The sequence below is a fragment of the Oreochromis aureus genome, linkage group 22, assembly GCF_013358895.1.
Source record: "Oreochromis aureus strain Israel breed Guangdong linkage group 22, ZZ_aureus, whole genome shotgun sequence".
Lineage (NCBI taxonomy): Eukaryota > Metazoa > Chordata > Actinopteri > Cichliformes > Cichlidae > Oreochromis > Oreochromis aureus.
In genome coordinates, this window is record NC_052962.1 from 9,109,335 (window position 1) to 9,134,976 (window position 25,642).

The 25,642-nt window shown below is 39.1% G+C and overlaps 2 protein-coding genes across 4 annotated transcripts in view; both read left to right on the plus strand.

The window, feature by feature from the left end:
• Positions 1-8,868, plus strand: part of LOC116315973 (CMP-N-acetylneuraminate-beta-galactosamide-alpha-2,3-sialyltransferase 1-like) — a 94,163-nt gene extending 85,295 nt beyond the window's left edge. For 2 of the 3 annotated variants that reach the window (XM_039605851.1, XM_031734426.2), the window contains 2 exons: positions 1,759-1,878; positions 4,407-8,868. In XM_039605851.1, coding sequence (XP_039461785.1) covers positions 1,759-1,878; positions 4,407-4,580 — 294 coding nt within the window. In that variant the 3' untranslated portion in view covers positions 4,581-8,868. The remainder of the gene's footprint in view (positions 1-1,758; positions 1,879-4,406) is intronic. The other variant, XR_005609891.1, reaches the window with a different exon arrangement.
• A 4,559-nt stretch (positions 8,869-13,427) lies between these two features.
• parp10 (poly(ADP-ribose) polymerase family member 10) lies at positions 13,428-25,043 on the plus strand. The gene is made up of 11 exons (XM_031734396.2): positions 13,428-13,557; positions 14,577-14,752; positions 17,417-17,653; positions 17,862-18,092; positions 18,179-19,245; positions 19,350-19,562; positions 20,460-20,565; positions 20,640-21,641; positions 22,999-23,132; positions 23,215-23,389; positions 23,473-25,043. Exons 2-11 carry the CDS (start codon positions 14,578-14,580, stop codon positions 23,769-23,771), a joined length of 3,639 nt encoding a protein of 1,212 aa, XP_031590256.1. The 5' UTR covers positions 13,428-13,557; position 14,577; the 3' UTR covers positions 23,772-25,043.
• The last annotated feature ends 599 nt before the right edge of the window (positions 25,044-25,642 follow it).

The window sequence follows — 25,642 nt, forward strand, 5'->3', positions numbered from 1 at the left end:
CCGCCGGTATTTTTTAATGATGATTTTATTTCTTAAGGGGAAAAAATACCCAAACGTACCTGGCTCTATGTGAAGATGTAATTTCACAAGGTAAATGTCACAAGTCAAAACCCAGGCCTCATTACTGCCAGATCTGTTGAATCTGAAGTCTGATAAAGTAAACTAGGCTAAAAGATCTCAAAAAAGCAACAAACTATGACATGATATAAAGAAACAGCTGAGAAACAAAGTCATGGAAAGAATTAAAAGGTAATTTCTAATGGCTTAGGACTCCAGTGAACCACAAATGAGAAAACTTGGTGGAACGCTGGCGAACCTTAACAGGAGTGGCCAGCCTATGAAAATTACTCCAAGATTACATCAATGACTAATCCAGGAGTCCACAAAAGAACCCAGAACAACATCTAAAGAACTGAGATTTCCAAGGTGAGAATCACTTCTGAGGAAAAAAACAACAACACAGAGGCTCATCTCACATTTCCAAGGAAAAACATCTTAATGATCTTTTGGAGAAAGCATTTCATAAAAAGAAGCATTTCATAAAAAGAAGATCATATCAACAGTCAAACATGGTGTTGATAGTGTGATGGTCTGAGGTTGTTTGCTGCTTCAAGACCTGGACAGCTTTCCAAATTGATGGATTCATGAATTCTGCTCACCAGAAAATTTCTGACGGAGATTGTCCACCCATCAGTTTGAGCTCTGAAGCTCGTGGGCTTGATTATGCAGCAGGACAATGATCCGAAAAACACCAGCAAGTCATCTGCATGGCTCAAAAAACAACAACCCAAAATGAAGATTTAGGAGTGGCCTAGTCAAAGTCCAGACTTACATCTGATTCAGATGATTAATTAAGACCTTATACAGGCCGTTCATGCACGAAAACTCTTTAGTATGACTGAATAAAGACTAATCTAAAAGGAAGAGTGCGACAAAAGACTGTGAAAAGACTCCTCGCAAACACTCATTGGAGTTCTTGCTGCTAAGGGTGCCACAAGCAATTTTTAGTTTTAGGGGTCAACTACTTTCTCACAAAGGCCATTAATAAATGAAAATCATCATTTAAAAAATGCTGTTTGGTTTTACTCTGTTATCTTTATCTAATCCAAAAATTGTTTAATGATCTGAAATATTTAAAGTTGCAAATATGCACAGCACTGTATTAGAGGATCAGTGGCAATAAAACATTTTTTTAATGCAATCAAGACCATTTCTAACAACTACAGCCACATGAGTGTAGCATGGACCACGTGTAGCACGCTAACAGGTCATGCCAGTTCTTTAAAAATATCTTTAGAAAATCGAATAGAAGACACAATTCCTCTTTTCAACTTGAAGTCAATGCTCTTTAATCACACAGATGAGAGCAGGTTGTTTTTCAGTGGCTACTGACGTCAATTGATTCTATAATATTCAAGAGAAAAACGCATTTTGTGTGCTGTGTGATCAAGGTGAAGTGGAGAGTGAATCTTATTTTCTTTTACACTTTACAAAGCATGATGTGGTAAGAGGGTTTATTTTCCTAGAAAGGACACACAAAGCACATTCTGGGCACATCTTGGCTTTATTTTGATGTCTCTAAGTTTATACCATTATCCACTTTTCTGAAGTGTACCATAAAGAATTCGATTTGGGGCCCTGCACAATCTGCTCTAGACCAAATATCTAAAAAGCAGTCTGCACTGGTGACTTACATTTCTTCATTTCCTGATTTTGATAAATGACAAAGGAGTAGAAATTCTTCTCACTCTTTTTCAGGTGTTGATTTACAGTCCAACATTTTTCAAATACGTCTACGAATCGTGGCTTGACAGTCATGGACGATATCCTTCGACTGGTTTCCTCAGTTTGCTGCTCGCTGTCCACATATGTGATGAGGTAAGGAGAACGACTCTAATAGGTAACATATGTGACTACTCAGTCATTCCTGCCAACACCCCCATTTTCCATAAGTTTCTACCATATTTCCCTGCCAATTCCTTATTTATTGTTTTTCCTTGGATAGTCCTCTAATTTGTCTGACCCTCAAACTTCATTATGAATAATTGTCATCCTGGTATCCATATGTTTTGTGTGTTTATCTGATGTGTTCTAAGATGTCAGATTGTTTTAGAAATACAGTCCAAACACTGCATATAATTTCAGCCTGCAGTGATGTCATACTCAATTACATCAAGGTAAAATGATAGAGTTGTGACCTGGCAAAGACTGAGGAACAGACACAGATATCAATATCAGCACATATCAAGAAATCAGAGTATTTAATATACCTAAAGTGAGATATTTCAGACCCTCTGTGTTTTAATTTTGATGATTATGGCTTACAGGTAATGGAAATCAAAAATAAAATATCTCAAATTATTAGAATATATCATTTTGAGTTTAAGTAAATTAGTATTCAAGTGTTAGAAACATCATGGATTTCCTGGTTTAGTTCAATACACACAATCACAATTGTGGGGAAGACTGCTGACTTGACAGCTGTCCAGATGACAATCATCAACACCCCACAGAAAGAGTGCAAACCACAGAAGGTCATTGCTGAAAAGCCTGGCTGTTTTCAAAGTGCCATATCATGGCACATCAATGGAAAGTTGGAGATTTATGTTCAGTAGTCCAATGTCCTCTTTTCAGTTGAGGACACTGGACTTCAGATGAGGACATTCAGCATTTCATTTGAAAGTCACTGTCTCAAAGTCTGGAGTAAGAAAGGAGAGCCACAGAATCCGAAAGGAATCCAAGCTTCATGGAGATGCCAATTTAATTTTCCAGCTGGACTTAGCACCTCCTCACAGAGCCAATACTGCTACAAAACGGTCTACTGTCAAGGTTGTTTTAGTGTGCTTGATTGATGAGCCAGCTTGCCTAAGTTAAACCCCATAGAAAATTTATGACATATTGACAAGAGAAAGAGGAGAAACTCCAGACCAAAAAAAAAAGACCAATGGAAGAGCACTATAAAAGCAACCTGGGCTAATTCCTCACCAGTGCCACAAGCTGAGTGCCTCTATGTCAATGTGCATTGATGTAGTAATTAAGAATCCCTAACTAAGTATACCCATAGAGAGTGTAGAAGAGAAACGGCTACCATAGACCAATTTAAAGCCTCGAGATAAACGTTTCTACCATCACTGGTAATCTGGCATATTTCCAGTGTGCCAATGCACTTTTGGGCCGATCGACTGGTCTGAAGAGCCACCACACACTGGCCGTACAATCACTGATAGCATCCCATTCTTTCATTTTCATTACTGACACTGGATTGCACATTCAAATCTCTTAATGCAAGATTTGAATGTGCCCTCATAGAAAAGGTTCAGTGTGGAAGAACAAAACAATAAAAAGAAGGACGTTTTTTATTCAATATGACCCAAAATGAGTGACTGAGGACATAAAGTCTTCACAGGGGTCAAGACACAAAAGCTGTGTCTTGATCCCACAGTCTGTTTTCAACCATTGCTATCAGTATCTGGTAGCGTTCAGAAGTGCTTCTGCAAAGATGTTGACTAAACTCATAACTCTAAACAAAACCCAATTGTCAAACTACATTCACAAAACCTTTGACTCTTCTGGCAAAACCTAAAAAAACCCATCCAAACAGTTTTATCTGTGGTCAGAACCACACAGTGTTTTTACAGAGAGTAAAAATAAGAACAGAACTGAGCTTTCAGTACACCCTACATGAAACAATGAAAAGCACAGTGTTCAGGGGATGCAGCCCAGGCCTTTAAACCTCATATTGATGTCTTAGAATTCTACAAAACTATGAAGCAAAAACAAAAATGGACAATGGCTGATATATGTCTTCCTTCTTTAAAAATAAAAATAAAAATAATAGGTTGTGTTTAAATTCAGTTGCTCACCTGAAATTACTTTTCTTGACCTGGCTCTACCTCTTCTCCTCAGATTGTTTCCATCTCTTGTTGAATTGATCAGGCTTGTATTGGTTAAATGGCATCATTAGTGACAACAGCAAACTATTTTGTGTAGACAATGAGCTAGAACCAAATTTTCATCAAAATGAGCCATCATCTGATCTAGCCAAATTGAATTCAGTTTCTGTGTAACAGGCTGTGGGATGAGTGCATCCAGACCATCTACAAATTACAACAATTTCTCTTTTTAAATAAAAAAAAATATGTAGTAGAAACAAAATTGTTTTCTAGTGTCACCAAAATCTCATCACATATCACTGGCCTCCTGTGGTGATACTACAGAGTGTATTTCTGTAAAACATTACTTTCAAAGTTTGCAAAATGCTTCCACAACTGGACTTGTGAAACAAAGATTGCTCTGTTGATGATTAAAAAAGGGATTTGGAGAACTTTGGAGATACTGCAAAGTATGTTATTATGCACTAAGAGCTTATGTGGTTGTCTCACTGTGATTAACCTTGTCTCTTCCAGGTCAGTGTGTTTGGATTCGGTGCAGACCAGTATGGAAACTGGCACCACTACTGGGAGGAGAACCATTTGGCCGGAGCTTTCCGACACACAGGAGTCCACGATGGAGATTACGAATATAATGTCACCCTGCTGCTGGCAGACAAGCACAAAATCCGAATGTTTAAAGGCAGATGATACCGAGCCCATATGTGCAGCTGGATGACCACCAAATGAACCTCAGCAGCCTTTTAATGTTTGTTACCCACCAAAAGAAAAGTGTTGTTTTCGTTTTATTTCTTTATTTTACGGATTCCAAAGACATTTTCACTATTCTGCTCAGCCCAGTTTCCTGTCATTTACTGAAGTGGCTGTTTAACAAATGTCACTTCTATTGTCACACCAGGAGACGAGGACAGGCCATCCACAAGACAAAATCAGCACTGCCACGGGAGACTGAGCAGATAATAGAAGAAGGGAGACGAAGATGTATTTTAATAAGCATGTTATTATAAAAAGCTGAAGTACTACTACATAGTATGTGTGTAATCCATGTGTCGCTTTTCTATATAACGATGTCCAGCACTGTGGCCGCCAAAAGCTTTGTATGCTAATGATCAGACCAAGTGCCGTAATTACCGTTTATGTGTGCATAGACATTCAATTGCCTCTGTTGCAAAGTGTTTAAGTTTAAATTGATCCCCAATAAATGTAAAAGCATTTAAAGCAAAATCCTACAGACCTAACATCAAAATGCATTTCCACAATATGGCACTGGTTTTTTACATTGTAGCGATGGACATGCGAGAAATTCTGCTGTTTTTTGTCAGACCCACCAATTTTTTCATGTGCAACTTTCACCAAATAGCTATTTATTAACTTGCTTCCCTGATTACAGCTGTAAAATAAAGTTTAATGACACTAAAGGGGTGCTTAAAATTGAACCCAAAATCTACCCCAAAGAAATGGTTTTACTACATTGGGACATTTACAGAAAACCCACGGGACTGCAGCCACATCTATGGGAAATACTTAAGTGTTCAGTCCAAATGTCAAACACTTTGTCATCCCTACTTACTAAGTTTTGCAGTGACCATATAGTCATATTTTTACTTTACTTGTGATTATATTTCATTTTGTTTCATTTTTTTCATTTTTAAGCCACAATGCCTGAAAGAAAATGAAGTCTCTATCAAAAAGAGTCTAAAGATGATTAGACCAAAAAGCATGGAGTTTTAAATATTTAATGAAAAAATAATGTATTCAGGCCCCCAAGGGATAGAGGTACTAATCTGGTTTTGGGTTTGCTGCTACTTTTAGCCACACTGAAATACCTAAACTAGGGTGACCAACCGTCCTCTTTTCCCCGGACATGTCCACTTTTCACATTCTGTCCGGGGCGTCCGGGGGCATTTTTGAGATTGATAAAAATGTCCGGGTTTTCCGACAGAGGACCCATATGTGTGACGTCATCCCCGAACTGCTGCTTTGTGAGCGCTTGTTCTGCGCTCACAGACGGGCAGCAACGCGCCTATTATATTATCATTATAATGATGTTTAAAAGATCCCAAAGCGCAAGTGCATCTTTTCAGACGAACTGCAAAAGACATTTCCCTCAGACCAACCCAGTACTGGTAATTTTTCTTATGCAGATGAGGTATTATTTCTGTACCATTATTTAATTTCAGAGGTTTTTAAGTTATTTTTTTTGCACTTGTTGACTTGTAAAAGCCTACATGACATATTGTATTTCACAATTCATTAACCGCACAGAGAAGGCATCGTTTTAATATGTTAAATATATTTCTTTAGGCAAGTTTTTCATGACTGAGCCAAGTGTCCTCTTTTTTGGAAATTAAAATATGGTCACCCTACCTAAACAACAATCAGATAAATACAATTTTCAACTGATAGTCATAGGGTTGACACTTTAATTTTATTTTGTTATGCACTTTGTTTTGCGAACCAATTGTTAGCTGTCTAACCTGCTAAGCTATGATGGGGAACATGTTAAACATTGTGCTTGTGCTAATGATGCTAGCATTATCATAAAGAGCATTTCAGCATGCCAGCATTGAGCCCAAGTTCCCCTGTGTCTCACAGAGCTGCTGATATATGCAGTGTCTTAATTTTCCCGCACTTAAGCTTATTTTCTTCTTATTTTGCTGAACATTTGGAGGCTGTAGTGTTTTTTGTGACGCCAGTATGTATCTCCTAGCAAGTCAGAATTAGCACTAAACACTAAAAAATGCAGTAAGCTAGTTCCTTAGTTGTCACTCTCTGTGCTCACTGTGCACTGAGGGTACAAATAAGACTTAGCTTTTTAATCTTATTCTTCTCATTTTGCTGGCTATTTCTTGACTCTGATGGTTGAGAAGTAGACACACAAATCTGAGCTAGCACGCTGGTACTCATGGGCTACATTTCAGTATCCACTTCTTCTATCATTTGCTTTTTCAGATATGTCTCAGTCACATAGACAGCAATAGAATGACAACCTCCTTGTGACTAGGAAAAATCAGTCATTGATTGTACTGAATTTTTTCACATTGGCGACTGATTTCAAATAGTTGGGACGAACAACTGGTTGCCTAAAGGTTAAGTGTGTAACACTCAACAACTTGTTGTAACTCAACTGCTTGCCACCAAAATTATAATCTCATTATATCTTTATATAAAAGCAAAGTTGCTGAGCGCCACTGTCATCTTGCAGTTAAATGACCATAATGCAGCAACTACATCACTATTTGTGGAGGGATTTCTCAATTTTAAATCCATGGTTCTGGCTGGGTTATAGCAGTTAATGTAAATTTCTGTTTAATATGAATTTCTGTGGACACAGACAGCATTGAATTTGTATTTTTCACCAGTTTAACACAGTTGATCACCATATTAACAAAAACTGACTGCATTTAAGTGCTAACTTGACCCCACTCAATTGCAAACTGATAGCAGACTAACTCCATCTTATTGCCGTTGCGTTGCCATCTTTGAGTAGTCCCAGACCCGGTCTTTGTTTTCGAAGCAACTTCTTCAAAGGACACCAGTTCAATCATTTTGGTTTTCTCTAGTTGTAGAATTAAATTTTCTACCCACAATTTAAGTGTTTCGTACCCAGTACATATGAGGAGAGATGACTGTAATGAAAAATCTCTTGAAATTTTCATGAATTATATGAATTATTTCCATCTCTTTGACAGGGCTGGCCTGAGCTACATATTCAGAACACAGAGACCACATCAGACAGGATGCAGCGTGTGCTTCAGCTGCTTTCACTAAAAATACCATAATGTGGCACCTTCCTGCTGCTTTATGTGGCGGTGTGGGCGTGTTAATATGTAAAATGTAACCGAGGTGAAACAGAAAATAGTTTTATTGCTCTTATTTGTTCCCGTGATCGCCACTCTCTCTCTCACTCAACCACTGTGGCTCTCTCTCGCTCTCTTTCTCATTGAGCTGAGGTGAAGGGGGTCAGCTTTGATGTTTCAATGTAACTCACAATTTCAGCAGATTCTACATTTGAAATTGTAGAATACCAAGACCAACTAAGTTTCTGTTCTAGAAAGTAGGAAAGTTTGGTGTTTGGAATTTGTTGTTTCTTTTATTAAATCTGCTGGGCCAAAAGGACTCTACTGGAGACCTGCAGCTACCTGTGGATTAAGAGTTGTGTTATAGCAAAGCAATCAATGAGATTGTGCCGGTGGGTGTGATGGAAAAATGACAGAGAGGTTTTCAGTGTTTGCAGCGTAACACAAACAGCAGGTTCTTTGTCATTGATCATCAACACCTGACATATGAACCAGCCTATACAGGGGTGCCTTATCGTTGAAATCAGTGATGTAGTATACATTTTTTGGTGTATTATGTGACACAGTTTGTAAATGAAAAGTACGTGTAAAGTGCCTTACAGTTAAAGTGTACTGTATTGTTGTGTAAATCTGACACTCTTATGCTTGGTACACACAGTATAGCTGTCTCATTTATTGTCAGTAAGATGTCAACATGTTTTGCACTTTTTGATGAGGTGTCGCTCTGTTTTGTCCAGACTTTATTAGCTTGCTGATCACGCTGAACTCTCACCTTCTTATTTTTACTCACAGACATCTGACCTGAAATGTTGTGCTTGTTCAGATGATGCAGGAGTTAGGCTTAGCTGCAGTAACAGGCTATGATTTGCTCCGTGTGCCTTGTAACAGATTAGAGACATTTGTCTGGCGGTTGTCTTTTCTTCATTCTCGCACACACGAGCGGGACGGAGACAAACCACCATTTGGTTTTTCCTGTCACCATGAATTCATTCAGCTGCCACAGAAGACAACAGTGGTGTGAATGTGTCATACAGGGAGCAGGGAATACTGCCACCTAGTGGACAAAAACGTGGGTCAGCATTAACGTGTTTTCATTTGTTATTGTATCAGTCGGTATGAACTGGCACTTTTCAAACTGTATTCATTGTTTATGGTTTAAATAAACTGTAAGTAGTGCAGTTGTTTCAGTCTTCACACACACACTAGCTGTGAAGATGGATGTACGTAACACTAAGATAAAAATAAAGGCTCCAATGAAAAGAATGGGTGACTTCATTTAGTTTTACAGAAAATTGTTAAACACACAATCTGACACACAATAGGCTGGAAAATTCCTACAACAGTTCAGCTGGTTTCTTATATCTGTTCAAGCCTTTTTGTTTCCTTTGTATTTGTTTTTTTGCTCACATCTTGTTGGAATTTGTTAGTGATTTATATCAAAGAAAGTTCAGTGATTTAGTGTAAGCCTAACTGAAACACAGTGAACACAATAGTTATTTTTTAGAAATCACAGACACCCTGTCCTCGAGGCTCAAAAAAAGAGGAGCAACATTTCTCTTGAGTGATACAGGTTATAAAACAAAATATGGCCCTCTCCAGATGATGCCTTTTTCAGGGAAGGTCTTGCTTAACCCAGAATATATTCAACAGCACAGCTATTCCAGCAACGTAGCTTTGTGATTTTTTAAAAAAAGACCATGTGCAAAACTGGTGTGACTGCAGCCCAGGACAGTCGCCCACAGAAAACGGCTTCGTGATTTTCTGAGCCTTTACAGAGTATCAGTGGTGATGCGGCACAGTGACATACATGCTTCAAACAAAAGCCTTCAACACTTCAATATTAAAAAAGATCAGTTTTGCTGTTCTACATAATTGCTATTGATTTGTTAATTAGAGTTTACATTAAAAAGTTAAAAATGTAAAAACAACCTCTGTCATGTGACTGACATTGACATGTGTCTTCTGTCTTCTTCTTTTCATTGCTCCTTTTGAGGGTCCCATAACATCCCCCTCTGTCACACCGACCCTCTGCATGGCCTTCCTCTTTTCCTCCTGCCTGGCAGCTCCATTGCTACATCTTCAACATCCTTTATCCAATTCCACTTCCCTCCTGTGCACATGTCCAAAGCATCTCAGCCTTGCCTCTCTGATTTTGTCTAGTGGAGATGTCATTTTACAAGATGAAAGACTAAGACGGGAATCTATGATCAGTAAACTGCTGCTGCCATTGTCTTTTGTCCTGCTGACAAAAGCTCTCATCAACACACTCATGGCAAGGCATACTATATTAGCAAGAGCATGTGATACATATAAATTGAAGTGTGCCTGTCTGTCGCGTCTCTACACAGCAGTGTATTTGATCAGCCTGTCAGAGTAAACAGCTTGTAGTTAAAATATTAGGAGAAGGCTAATACAGTATTTGATCATTATATGATATTTGATTATATGATTTTCATCCTTGGCTGGATGGAATATATATATATAGTCTGAAAAAGTTCAGGTCATTGACACCGACTTGTGTGGGAGAGACAGATAATGAAAAGTTGAATTATTCAGTTGTTCAGCTATCTGTGGACTCCCACAGTGCGGTAAAATACAACTGGAGCTTTTTGCTGAAACGTGTAAAAAGGACAAGAAGGTTAATGATTTGTAAAATATTTCACAAATTCTGAGTAGGCTGAGTGCAAATTACACCAGATGGCCGTGAGCTTGTATGCGGATGGGTCTACACAGATTTCACAGAAACATATCAGTCTGCAGCAGCTGAGACAAAGTTAGATGATTCACAGTTTGGGATTTGAAAAGAAATACACGGCATTTAATGTTCCTTATTAATCTTTCTCTTTTTAAGGATGTAATCACAACCATGGTCGATGGTTAATCAGTCCTAATTGGTGAGAAGCTATTCACATGAATCCCCTTCTTAGTTTGGTCAATAATAACTTTGCTTTTTCCTTCATGACCTGCTACAGCTAAAAGTCATTATTTCTTCTTTCTGCTCAGTACACGGAAAAAATGTTGATTTTCTGCTTTTACATCTGTGCTTTGATGAAATATTCAGTGTGAATTACATAAACACATGACGTATGTCTTCTTTATTATATGCTTTAATTAAATTGAGTCTAAATGAGGTGTTATGCCTTCAGTGCTGTGAAACCGCTAGGTTCTTTCCTCTCTTACCGCTCAGTAATTTCATGCCATGTTGTCACAGTACAGCTGCTTTCTGGCTTCAGTGGTAATTAGCTGTTTTGTGTTTTGTAATGCTGATTACACTCATAGTTTTTGTATCTTAAGTAAGTTGTACAAACCACCTTCAAAAAATAATTCATTATAGAATTTATTAAAGGCTATGGAGTCCTATTAATGTCCATTTTATTTATAGTTGTCTTAATGCACTACAGGCCACATTGAAGTTTCTCAGTTTGGCCTGCTTCTCTCTGTGCAACATAAAGCTATAGTTTTCAAAAAGTAGTCATCACGTGAGTTTTTGTTATATTTGCAATTAAACACAATATTACCTTGTTAGCATGCTCTTGAATCTGGTGATTCCGACCTTTACATAACCATCAAAACCACAACCACCATACAGATGGAACAGAAGCAGGAAATATGGTAAGAGATCAAGCCCCTCCATAGAGAAATACCAAGCAGGTTGCAAAAGCCAGCCTAACAGAACATGAAAGGACAGCCTCTGATCACAACAACAGGCCCTGAGCACAAGATCTGCAGAGGAACGAGTAAGTCACAGCTGACAGGATCCAAGCTGCATATTGCACAAGTTGCCCAAGAGACTAGGAAGTCCATAGCAACAGGATGTGAGTCCCAAGCTGGGACAGCATGCACTTAAAAGTATACCCAAGGGGTCAACCTAGTGACAATGCTGTATGTGGATTAGAAGTCCACTTAATGTGGTTGAGAACAACAGGGCTAAGTTCGAGGCAAGCAATCAGTTGTCGACCAACTGGTCAGACACAGTGGTAGTTGGTGAGGAGTGGAAGACCACTGTTGTGACAGGTGTGGCAGTCTAAGCTGAAACATCTGTAAGAAAGACCATGTGACAGTTAAGATCAGCTGAAACAGGGCTTAAAGGAACAACTGCTCAAGGCCAAAAAGACACAATGTAATTACTGAATTAGCAGCTGTAACACCTGAAACTGGAAGCAGGGCTCCAGCAGATTCTGGCAACATCAGAAGTCTCTGTCCAGAAGATTGCAGTCCTAGCAATAGCGAATATACTTGAAACTCCCAGAAGAATAAAGAAAGTAGCATTTTATGTATTAAGTTAGCACTAAATAAGTTTAAGCCACAAAACAGCCCTTAATAAATGTTATATGTTACAGCCCTTAGCTTATTGCCTTGGCAAATGTATGTAATTAAACTGAAAGGAGCAGAAATCTAAGACCCAGCTGCTGTACCTGAGCACTCACACTGTAAACCATCGTGACTGAGCAGGATCCAGTTTATACTGTCCACTGCCCTAATCAAATGAGGGCTTTTATATGAGCCATAAAATGCATGTAAGTGCTAAAAAGTCTAATTCTGTCCAACCATTATATAACAGTCGTTTCACAAGTCTGTTAATCACGAGTGATTCAAACGTGCTTATGCACATTCCAACAATGCTCAGTCACCCCACAATATTAATATACTCCCTTCCAGACCTGTATTCATAATTTTATGTACTGGCAATTGTTCTCAATAAAATATACTTCAGTGGTCACAAAAGTAAAGTGTTAAATTTACAGCGGGTAAAATAACTGTTGATCACATCACCAATTTTCTAACTAAAATTAATTTTAAAAACGCTATTGACATGAAATTCTCACCAGATGTCGGTAACAACCCATCAACTTGACTTCTTTGAGTCTCTTGAAGACGTTTCATCCTATTGGGAGTTGTCCCTTATGAGGGTCGTTGACCCTCTATTGATCATCTGCATAATCAAATGAGATTAACATGAGACTCTCCACCAATTGGTGTTACAACTCAAGAAGCTTCTCGGATGAGAAGTGAAACGTCTTTAAGAAACTCAAACAAGTCCAGTCACTTCTCTTTCCAAGCTCCTTAGATTACCATGACCTGGATGACTGAGATCCTTCACAGACGTTACTGTCCGATCCACACATGCACAGAAATTACCAAATAGAAACTACAGCGGTCCATTAATTAAGTTATATACAGAAGGATACATATAGATTAAAAAGCAGTGAAGATTAAAAAGCAGTAACTTATCTATCTATAGACTGTTTGTATTGGCAACATTTAGGAAATAATTTTGGTATATGGGGATTTTAAATATCACATTATAGCTTGCATCGAAATATAATGTCACATTTGACCTCTGACCTCACTTTTACATTTCACATCTGCCTTTCTTTTAAGTTGACCCCATAATGTGTTTCATATTTAAAGAGTATTTAAAGAGTATTGTCAAGAGAAAAAGAATGAGCTGCACAGTTAGTTAGAAATATACTGCAGTACTGCAGTAATATTTGTCTTTATTAATAGTTAATGATGTCCCTTTATTTACAAATTAGTACATATTATCCATGACATACTCCTACATGATGTTTGAGTAATCAAAGTTAACATTTGCAATGATGCCCTTATCTGATTTTTGCTGCACTACAAATCTTCTTAAAAAGAACAAAGAAAACCAAACGAATGTATACCAAACTCCATACTATTCCCTTAAAACGAAATACTGCCCGAAGCAAGCTGTCAACTCTCACAGTTGTGTTGGCCCTTTAACACGGCAGAGCTGATGACGCCACCCGACGTTCAACAAGCAGCACAACAAGGAAGTCTTCAGAGTCCACAGTTCAACTCTTCTGGCTTTGAGAGCAAATGTTGTCCTTGTAGAACAGGTAAGCAGAGCTAAAAGCTGTGTGAAAACATAACATTTTATTCTGTCGCCGGCATAAATAGCTTTTGCGACTAACAACAACTTCAGTGACTGAACATGGCTGCTGTAGCCGCTAGTTTCACTTTCCTGTTAGCAAAATGACAGCGTGCTGTACATGAACTTTAGGTTAACTACGCAGTTAAAAAAAAGTGCGCTGCTGTGACGCTTATTATCAGACTAAGAAATATGTTCTGTGTAGCTAATTAAAAACAGCAGCACGGTATTTTGGTCCTTAAAATTATGCAGAGGCCGGGCTTCCTGTAAGGTAGCTACGAGCAGTGCTATGTAGGCCATAAACACTGACATGACAGGCTCATGCTCGATGGCAGCCATCGTATTTTAAACAGAGATTCACCACTTTAAAGCTGTCTCTGCTTACAACTGTCAAGCGAAACTATGACTAATCTCTAACTATCTGTCAAAGTAAGCTATATAATTATAATTTAAAGAAAAAGTAGCGACTACAGATTCCTTTACTGTAGGCTCGCCTCCTTATTTCCTCGTTTCTCCTTTCTTCCATGTTTACAGGTTTAAAAGTGACAGTTTAAAACTTTATTAACACGTTATTCCAAGACAGAAACCGTGACATGTGTCGATAATAGCTACTTCCTATGCCACTTCTTATAGACAGATGTGAAACTTTATGCTCTTTTGTATACGTCCCTGTACTGTACTTGTTTACCTGCATAGTGGGGCCATGTGTGCAACTGTACTACTGCAGTAATTGTCACAGCAGAACCTTGTTATTAACATTGTTGTTGTATATAATATTGTGCAGGTTTCCTTCATTTGATTCTTCCATTATTGTTTGATTTGTGTTAATGTCATAAAGCTGTACCATGTACCATGTAATTCCATCATTTTGGGGCATTTATGAAGGCAAAGTCAATATGAAGTCCTCACAGTTGAAAAGCTGGAACAAGCAAACCTTTGGCATTGTTTTGACAGAGAAATAAAACATGTTTCTCTATTTTTGTTTAGGATGCCTGGTGAAAGAGTGGAGGAGAGGACGTTGGAGGTGTCAGAGGTGCCTGAAGGAGTAGATGAGGAGCTTTTGTCTTTGTATTTTGAGAACAAGCGGCGCTCTGGTGGAGGTCCACTTGTATCTGTGGTGAAGAACGGCGACCGCGCTACAGTCGTGTTTGAAGATGCAGCAGGCAAGTCACTGTGAACAGCCAGTCATTTGTTTCTTGTCTTTTTTCCAAATTTCTTACATAATGAATGTTTCACCTATAGTCCCCTTAAAAAGGACCAAACTTAGTCCAAAGTGGGCTAAGAGAAAAGGGACGTTTCCTTCATATTTTGAGTGATTTGAAACGTTTAATTTCTGAGCTTTCAGACTTTTACTGTTTCAGATTATAGATTAGATTCATGCTTTAGATTAATTAGCTGTGGTTAATCACGGCTAATTCATGATTTTAAAAGATGGGCAATTACTTTTTTCACAAAGGATCAGGTAGGTTTAGATAACATTTCTGAATTAATCAGTGAAATCATCATTTAAAACTGTGTTTTATACCTACCCAGTTTATCTTTTAATATTAAAATTTATTTGAGGCTCTGAAACATGAAAGTGTGACAAATATGCAAAACACTAGGAAATAAGGAAAAGGGGCAAACACATTTTCAAACCACTGTATAGTCAGAACTAATTAGACAGCAGAGGAAATAACTAGTAGATTAAGCTATACTGAACATAATGACTTAATACAGTTCTGCTTTATAATCATTAGTACCAGTTGGATACAAAATAGTTCATGAGCTCCATACCAACAGCAAAATCCTGCTACTACAAATATGTTAGTAGTAATACAATCCCAATTCCAAAACAGTGGGGGTGAATGAATGCAGTGATCTGCAATTCTGATCATATTTTATTCAAAGAGGAACACAGAACACATATCAAATGTTTGAACTGAGAAAATGTACTTTTAAAAAGAAAATTATAGGGATCAAGGGAGTTGATTACAGTGTAGCATTTCCTCTTCTTTTAACAAAGTTGGAAGTTGGGAGCAACAAAAGGCTGGAAAAATAAGTGGAACTGAAAAGAAAAGGCTGTAAGAACATTTTGGACTTAATTAGGTTTATTTGCAGTGACATGATTGCATTTCAAAAGACAGGCAGTTTCTCAGAAGCAACGATATGCAGAGGTTCACCAGTCTGCAAAAAACTGCATTTACAAATTGTGGTTTAATTGTAATCCACAGTTTGTAAAATTGCAATATCTAATCACCTTATTCACATAAATCATTAAAAGAAGGCCATCAAAGATTGATTTTCTCACATATTTCAGAAAAATCAATCTTGGATGTCTGTGATCTTCAGCACTGCATTAAAAACAGGCATAAGTCTGTCATGGGAATCCCTCCACGGTCTCTTTCAGGGATTCCAGAAGTCACCATCTTCTCGTGGCCAAAGGTCATTTAAAATCGACTGAGAGAAAACTGTCCTGTGGTCAGATGAATCACGTTTTGAAATACTTTTTAGAAAACACAGATGCTTACTCCAGAGAGAGAGACCATCAGAATCTTTATCTATGTCCCGTTAAAAGGCTGCGTCTCTGATGGTGTGGGGATGCATCGTACCTATGGGTTTGCAGCTAGCACATCTGGAATGCTGAAAGTTATGTAGAGATTTCACATCTATGGTCCCATTTAGACATCTTTTTCTGGGAAGGCCTTTATAATTTCAGTAAGATAACCACATCATTGCTTTGTAGTCCAGGTGCTGAACTGAACCTTCTTAAAGCATTTGGAGCATCATGAAACAAAAACTGTAGGACTGTTAACTGCTAAAATCCTATATCAGATAAGAATGGGAGAACAGTCCTCTTCCAAACGTCCAACTGCTGAGGCATGTTTCCGCCATCAAATTCAAAATGAGGCAATATTTTTCTTTAAATGGTACATTTTCTCAGTTCAGACATTTAATTTAAAAAATCATAAATACTGTGTGTGAACAACACAGAGCTGAGCTGATTATTTGTATTAATTCACTCAATTCAAAACTTCACCCTGGACCCCAAACAGGCTCGAGCTGTCCACGTTATCACTGTGCTGGCCGATGGCTTTCCTCTGCAGTGCCATTTTTAGGGTTGGCACAGGACACAGCATATTGTCCAGAGCCTGTATTCACAGACTTCACAGAATCTCCTCGGAGCTGCTGCCTTAGCCTAGAAATATTCTATCATGGAGTGCAAGCTTAGAAGTGATTTAGATTGTGTGGTCACTCTTCCTTATAAAAAATTGGTACAGACCCGTCTCAGCACTGCTGCACTACGGCCTTTTTCCCTTTGCTAAATGCCTGAGTACTGTGATGATTACTTGGGTAGAAATGTGAGTGAATCTCGAATGAGATCGACCACAAATATTATCCCCGTTTCATTAACTCACTATTATTAGGCGCTATATTTCTCTGCCCTATTTGTAGTCTAATTTCTGTAAGTACCAGTAAACTTAGGTAATATATCTGTGTAGAAACAACTTAAGCATGCAGTGCAGCACCACTGTCAACACTTAAATAGTCTCTCAGAGTTAGGATAGAGAGAATCATCTTGATGCAGAGATGCTGCTGTGTAAGACAAAATGTGATCCTGCAAATTTGTTGAAGACTCTGTTAAAAAATGCTGGCCTGTATAATGACCTGTGATAACCTGACTGTTTAAAAACTTGTAAACATCTCTCTTTATAGTAAGAAGCACTTGAGTAGAACCAAAACCTTGTTGTGTTCAAAAGAACATTTTAATTCAAGACAACAGATATAGACGGTGCTAAATATTTACTGCTTACTAATTCTCTTCTTTCCGCTCCACTCATTTTTAGCTGCAGCCCGAGTGCTGTCTAAAGGGCACCACGTTCTGCATAATGCTGAGCTGAGTGTGAGAAAGCCTGCCTCAAAGGACCCATGCAGACTCCTGCTGCGGGGGATCAACCCCAACACCCATACAGAGATGATAGAGCTCTACGTGGAGAACACAATGGGACTGGAAGACTACAAGCTGTATCCCTCACCAGGGAGAGATTTGATCCTCATTCAATTCCACGAACTGCTCGCAACAGGTCGACTGAATGCATATCTTTAATTTTTCTTAAAAACAAAGAGTTGATTTAGACCTTCGCGGTCTCCAGATAGTGAATCTTAATGACTTTGGTCCATGGATTCTTCCTGTTTTTGTAGTAGCAGGCCGCTCGTGAAATAATTCAAATTCTACTTGATGGATTGGTGCAGTGCAGTGGTCCTGACTGAAATATGTTGTTCATATTACAGATTTCCAAACACTTAACACACAAATCTCTAAGAGGACACTTGATGGGGCTCAAGTAACCGTGGAACAGGTTGAACAACCCGACTCAATCTTAGTGGAGAATTTGCACCCTGGAACCACTCCGGACTATGTCACTTTGTACTTTGAGAGCAGTCGTGGCGGGAACCAGGACGTGAAGGAGGTCATCGTCCTGTCAGAGAGTACAGCAAAGGTGTCCTTCTGTAACTATGAATGTAAGTTTTACACACTGTAACCTTTAAAACTTGTGTGCTTTGACCGTTTTCTTGTTTTCTGAAAATGTTTGTTTTTCCTTGAACAGCTGTGGATGCTGTCCTGGCTCTCTCACACAAACTTGAGGGTGCTGAGCTCTCAGTGAAGCCCTACTTCAATTTTCTTGTACCTGTAGAAAGTAAAACATCGCAAGAAGTTGAGACAAGCCAAGACACAACTGAGAACTCTGAGGAGGTGAATGATATTGAGATGCAGACGAGTCCTCCCACGGCAGCCAGTTCCAGCAATCACCCCCTGAGTGAAATGGCTTTGGAGCCCGTTGCTGCTCCACCTCCTCTACCAACAGAGGTAGAGGAGGTGGAGGTAGAGGAGGTGGAGGAGGTGAAAGAAGAGGAGGCAGAGGAAGTCATGGAGGATCAAAGTGATGATTCAGATACAATAACTTGTCATATTGCTCTCACAGACCCAGGGAAACATGCTTTGTTTCAGCATAGTACCATTCAAAAGGACATCAAGAACACTAACCCAAATGTTATTATCCAAACTAAAGACGATGGTGTTTACGTTGAAGGACCTGATAGAGCACAGGCAGAGCAGGTTAAACAAACCATCATGGACTTTCTCTGTAACATAGCAGAGGCTCATTTCACCCTTGAGCTGGAAAAGGCTCAATTTCTTGCCAGAAAAGATGTAAAGGAACGGCTTCTGCAAGCCATGACACAAAGTAGCTCCTCTACTCTGTACACCGTATCAGACTCTAATATTACCGTAACGTCTCTAACCCAGGACTCGGCCAAAAAGGCGTGCAGCTTTTTAAAATCCCAAGTGTGTTACTTCAGCATGCCGGTGGACCAGGAAAATGAGTGCATGCTGTATTGCAGAGAGTGGTCAGAGTTCCTGCAGACTCTGAGTTTCTGCTCGGTAAAGGTGTCAGAACGAGGAGGAAATATTGATGTTTGGACTCTGACGGGGATGGAGAATGAGAAGCAGGCCGCCATCATGCAGTTTCTGACTACACCCATTGAAAGGGAGACGGTCATCTCTATGGAGCCGGGCATGCTGAAGTACATTCAGATCCACTGTCATCAGCTCTTGGCTGACATGGACCAAGTGTCTATTTTTCCACTAGAGGCCGAGGATAATTGTGGGTTAAAGGTGTGTATGAGGATCACATGTAAAAGGCTGTAGCGGAGTAAACATCATTATATTCAGAGTGTTTATAAATTATATTTTTACGTGTGTGTGGATGTACCTGACAGATCCACGGGCACGTTGTTGCTTGCCAAATGGCAGAGGAGGTGCTGCAAGGTGTAGTTTCTTCAATCTGCACCAGAACCATCACAGTAAACACTCCAGGAGTGGCCCGGTTTTTAGGTGAAAAGGAGTGTCAGAGCATTCTGAATGAGATGGAGGCAAAGTTTTGTGTCCACATCAGCCCCAAATATGTGCCCTGGAAGCCCCTGCCACACCAGGTAATGATGGAAGAAATCAAGCTTGTTTCTGTAATCTTATGTGTGTTTCTGTGCTTTTAAAGTAAACTGCTTCCTTTTATCTTGACAGATTTGTAGGTGTTTTTTTTTTTTTAATTTTTATACTTCAAGGCTTGACTTTATTTTTAGAACATTAAAAAGAAAAGTAGTTGTTTCCCACATTGCTGGAATAATGTTCTAGTTATGCAAAAATATACAGAATAAGACAACACTAAATAGGTAGTGTAGAAGACTAAGTCAACCACTAAACATGAAATCCAAATGACAGAAAATGTAACCAATACGAGGTGAGCAGAGATCTATAAAATAATGAAACAGAATAACAGTAAATCAATGAAAGATTTAAAATATAAGACATCTGCAAAAAGAAAATGTTGACAGTGGATGCATATCTGTTTTTGCAGCTGATCCATGGAGGGCTTACAATACAAATAAAATCTGTTCAGTGTTTTGCTGGCAGGATGTTCAGTTCTACCAGACCAGAAGTGATGCGTTGTCGTTCTTTACAGCTTTTAAAAAAGACTGAAAATAAGCAGCCCTATATCCTGTGAATTACAATAGTCCAGCTGAGAAGTGATAAATAGATGTAAGCAGATTTAAATCCAGTAAATCTTTGGGAGATAAAACTGGTTTTAATTTAATGATAGCTCTTGGCTGGTAAAAGCTGTCCTTCACAACAGCTCAACCCATAGAATTTGAAGATATATTTAAGATTTTAAGATTGTTTAACGCATGCTCTGGAATTTTTAACTAAAAAGTCCAGATATACAAACATACTCGTATAGTGTGTTACCTTACTAAGGATGTCTTTTGAAGTTGTAATTCATTTAACATTAAGTTGGAACGTGCTAAAACGTGCAAATGTTTTATTTATTCCAGGACATCTTTGAAGCTGCGTGGCAGATGATGTTTCACAAAAACTTCCAGAAAATGTCTACGCAGGAGTTGAAGTCAGCTTCAATGCAAATTGATGCTTCAAATGGAGGTAGCATCTTTGGTTTCTTTGCAGGTATCTGTCAGTTCTATGAAGCTTCAAACTGTGTATTTAACTCTTTGCAGGTCTTTTAGAGGAGGCAAAGAAAATCGTCTCGGCTATCGATGAGAGACTGGTGCAAGGTGTGCCCACTTCAGACCAGCAGGAAAACATCGATAACGTAGACCTGTACACGGCGTCAGATGACCCAAGCAGTCTGATGGACCAGGACTCTGATGTGACAGATGCTGACTCAGCTCAGAACACTGCAAGCGGCTTATTCTTCAATAATGGAGCTCTGGGCCATTCTAGCAATCTGGAGGAAGAGGCCCAGCTGTCTTTAGCTATCCAGTACTCCATGGAGTCAAGCCACTGGACCCCGGAGGACGAAGAGGAGCAGCTGCAGAAAGCCCTGGAGTTGTCCAGGAATATGAGCCAAAAAGAAAGCTCTTCTAATGGGGCTTATAAGACACCCCAGGTGCACCAGCCAAAGAAGGCTAATATTAATATTCCCCTGAAAGATGCAATCGAAGCAGCCAACACCATCCAGTTATTTGTCTTTGCAGGCTATAACTGTGACTTGATTCGGGTGGACATAGCCTTTGGTAAGAAGGTGAGCCAGAGACAGGTTGAGGAGAAAATAGAGCACAGGAACTTGAGGAATATGTCCGAGTACTACAAGACATGTCTGGACGTTATCAAGAGGAAACATGCAGTTGAGGTCCAGATTCAGGGGACCATAATCACCGTATCTGGTTTCAAAGACTTTGTGATGGGAGCTGTTTATGATGTTAAACTGCTTCTGGAGAAAATCTCCAATTCTGTACCAGAGCGGGAAATCCTGAATAGTGTGCAGTGGTTGCGGCACGACCCGATCTCCTCTGTCACTGCTCCTTATTCTCCCGAAGCCACAGTGTTCATTGAGAATGCCTTTAGGAAGAAGCTGAAGAAGGTTGACGTCTTGCTAGACAATCAGCCGCACACAATCAACTTTGAGAAGATGCAAGAACACAACATCGCTTCGGGGAAATCAGCGCAGATCAGCAGGAAGTTGCTCGAATTAGACGATTTAAGTGACAGTGTACCAGGTAAAGTGAGATTTATTAAGCCTTCTGTGGAATGATGCTTCGTGTGGGGCCGTGAAAGAGACAAAATCCAGAAAATGATTAGCACAGAAGTCAAAAATGTCATCAGCTATCTTATGCTATATCACACAACAGGCTATATGATTTTTCATATAACTTCATTAAAGGTGTTGCCGTAGCACAAATATTGTGTGAGGTCAGGTTCAGTGACGCCAATTAGCTGAGGTTAAGCCTAGCAAACAGCTATTGACCACAGGGACCTGTGTCAGCACACCAATAATTGAAGCTTTAACAGTATCCAAATGGACAGTTGTTATAAAAGGAGGGATTAGCTATAGAGCTTTTTAACACAGGAGTGTTAGAGATTTCTCTGCTTTTGAAGCCAGACTCATTTTTGGCCATTAGAAGAATGTTGGCTTCGGTTTTTAGCCCCTGAAGTTGTCTGTGAGGAATATTAGGTGTATTTGTAGTTAGCTCCTCTGTGTGTTTTCAGATTAGCACACAGTCAGAGGTATTATCATTGTGTACCTGCATGCACCATTCTTGAAGCCTGAAATAAACTATTAAAACATAAAACAAAGTAAAGTGTGTAATAAAGAAAGACATTTTCATGTCAACAGCTGAGTGGGGAGACTTAGGGAAATGTATATAATTCTAACTACTTATTACGTCCACCAAGGTAAACGACATGGCTCGAAAACTTAAGAATGAATTCTGATAAAACTTTGTGGGGGTGTAGAGTGGGATCATGTTAGCAATCTGTTAAAATTAGGCTTATATCCACCAAGGTCTTTAAGGTCAACTTCATGATTTATTAGTCAGAAATAGACTAAAAGCCTTAAAACTTATAAGTTATTATTCTTATAAATGTGGTGTGTATTTTCAACATTATCACTAGATAAATCCGAAGGTCAAAATGATAATAATGCTGTATAGAGCTATTTAAAACTATGGTTCTTATTGCTGCTGTTTATATTGACAGCATATGGACACATAGGGAATGATATATGTGGGTACCTAAATATCACGTTACTTTGGACCTCTGACCTTATCTTCAAAGTCAAGAAAGCTCAAACATTTAAACAACAATCTCCTTACCTTTAAAGCTCTGCTTAAAATTGTACTGTTTTTATTTGTGGTACAATTTAAAAAGAACAAAGAAAACAATAAATATATACAAAATAAACTGATCCCTTCAAAGTAAAATGCCGCCAAAGAGAGCGAGCTGCCTTGGTGGAGGTTTGCACTTCTTGTTAGTTTTTCCACTTGCATCAGTTTTGCAGCTCCCTGTTTATTTTATTAAATAATACGAGTCATTTAAAAAACTGAAATAATGCTTACTAAATAATTTGTTTAACAGAAGATGACTACTCCGTGCTATCAAACTTCCCCGAAGCAACCAAAGTGGATGAGGAATCTGATGAATTCCAGAACGTGGTGAAGCAATTCTACGAGACCATTCAGGAATATCACAGCAAAATCCGAATCATACAGGTGAAACGATGAGCTCTGTCTTTTTTGCAGCAGCTGACTGTGGCTTTAGTGATGACTACAATCATTTTTGTTTTGTTCGCAGGTTGAGAAGCTCATGAACAAGCTGTTGTACAATCAGTACAAGCTGAAGAAGGCCAGCGTACTGCAGCGCGCCACCTACCCGCAGATCGAGCGCATCCTGTACCACGGCACGAGCGAGAGCAGCGTCAAGGAGATATGCGTCCATGGCTTCAACAGAAGCTTCTGTGGAAAGAATGGTACGCTTTTCATACTGGCTTTCTTTGTCTTGTTTACATCGGGTTTTGTCACATCTTCTGATGCTCTGTTTTTTTCCACGCAGCCACCGTCTACGGTCAGGGGGTCTATTTTGCTGTGAACTCGGCTCTATCTGTCCAGGATCAGTATTCCCCCGCAAACGCGGATGGATACAAGTTTATTTTTGTGTCCAAAGTTCTAACGGGAGACTACACCAAAGGTTGCCATTCGATGAAGACGGCCCCACTGAAGGAGACGGGAGATATCCCCCTCAGATACGACAGCGTGACTGATAACATTACCAAGCCGTCGATGTTTGTCATTTTCAATGACACACAAGCTTTTCCAGAATATCTCATCACATGCCAGAGAATCCACCGCTGAGGAGAATGGATTAGACGCCGGCAATGACATTTGGAGAGAGCAGACTGCTGATGCTTTAATGTTTCTGCCTTCAGTTTAAAAAAGCGATTTTGGTTTATAAAGGGCTAAGGTGTAATGATTTGATCAGCCGTGATCAAACCGATGAAGTGCTTCTCTGTTGATCGTTTCCCCTCTTTGATTTCCTCACTACGTTGTAATGTCATTAAAAAGAATCAAGCGACTGAACCCAAGAAGCCAGTTTTCATTCAGTAACTTCAAACATGCCCTTTCAGCACATTTACAGCTCATTGTGCCGCGGCTTTACATAGACAGCACTTATTGCATGACATTTGACTTGTAATAGTCAATTTGGTACTCACTGGCATCACTCCCACACTCCAGTTAATATTAGCCTGTCTTTTCCTCTGTTAATGTCATTGTATTCCTATAAGTGGAAGACAACTTTTTGATTAGTAGCCTGCTGACAGTACTACATGCACTCCTGTCTGCCTGCTTCCATCAGTAAGAGGTTATTGTGAATGAGCCAGATCTGATAGTACAAGAATATGACCCCTATTTAGTTTGGGTTAAGTTATTTGAGTTTCTCCCTAAAGTTTTTTTTTTTCTTTCTTTTGGCTATGCAAGAATAAAACTTAACTGTGGTTAAAATAAGAACAAAAAAAGTAGAGGTGTGTAGTCCACTGCTCTGCAGCTGGATGCCAGTGATCTTCACGTACAGGTGGGCGTGAGTTGAAAACACTTGAACACAAATTAAAGATAATTCTGTCTTGTTTTGAGTCTCGTGATCTCTGTTCTGTCTTAAAAATTTAAAGCCTTATATCCATCACAGCTGTTGCACACGTCACGGACTGTGTATTGTTGTTTTTCTGAACCAAAATGATCTGCGAGCTCCAGTATGTGTTGCACAACATGTGATAGTTCTTGATTGTCTTCTCACTAGTTCTGCTGATCCTTGTTTAATGAAGTGAGCACAGACAGCCCGATTTTAATTACAGTGCCTTCATTTTTCCAAGTGCTCTCATCACAAGTCCATCCATTCATCCATTCTCTTCTGCTTATCCTTCTTATCTGATCACAAGTCTTGGATTTTAATTAAGTCCTGGAAAGTTTTGGCCTTGGGTTTTTGCTGTGTTTAATTTAGATTGTCTTACAGTTACTACAAAAGTCTTTTGTTTTTAGCATCATGTTTGTTGTTTTTAATGAAGAATATTTAGTTTTAAGAGAGCTCCACTTCATTTATACGAAAAATAAAACTTTAAATGAGAAACCGTTTGATGGTTGTTTTACCCTATTTGTAGATCTTAGACCACTGTTGACCTATAACAAACAGATCTGTAGTATCTGCACACATGTTGTCCAGTATGTGCTGATCTTATAACTTTACATGAAACATGATGAATGAAAAAGATGCTAAATGTATTTTGGAGATGGGTGTCGTAGCACACCTGTAACAGCAGTTCTGTAACAGCACAGCTGAGGATAAAGTTGTGTGGAGTCTGGCGATATTTACAAAAAAAAAAGTTGCTTAAATGAGTGTTTACAGTATAATCCAAATCATTGAATTTAGGTCTTCCATGGCCACAGGTGTATAAAATCAAGCACCTAGACATGCACACTGCTTTGATTTGTGAAGGAATGGGTCCATTTCAGGAGCTCAGTGAATACCAGCATGGTACCGTCATAGGATGCCACCTGTGCAACCAGTCCAGTCTTGATATTTTCTCACTACTAAATATTCCACGGTTAGCTGTTAGTGGTATTAAAGCAAAGTGGAAGCGATTGGAAATGACAGTAGTTCAGCCTAAACTCAGCAACTTATAAACCCCGTGAAAAGCCTTCCCAGAAGACTTGAAGCTCTTATAGCTGCAAAT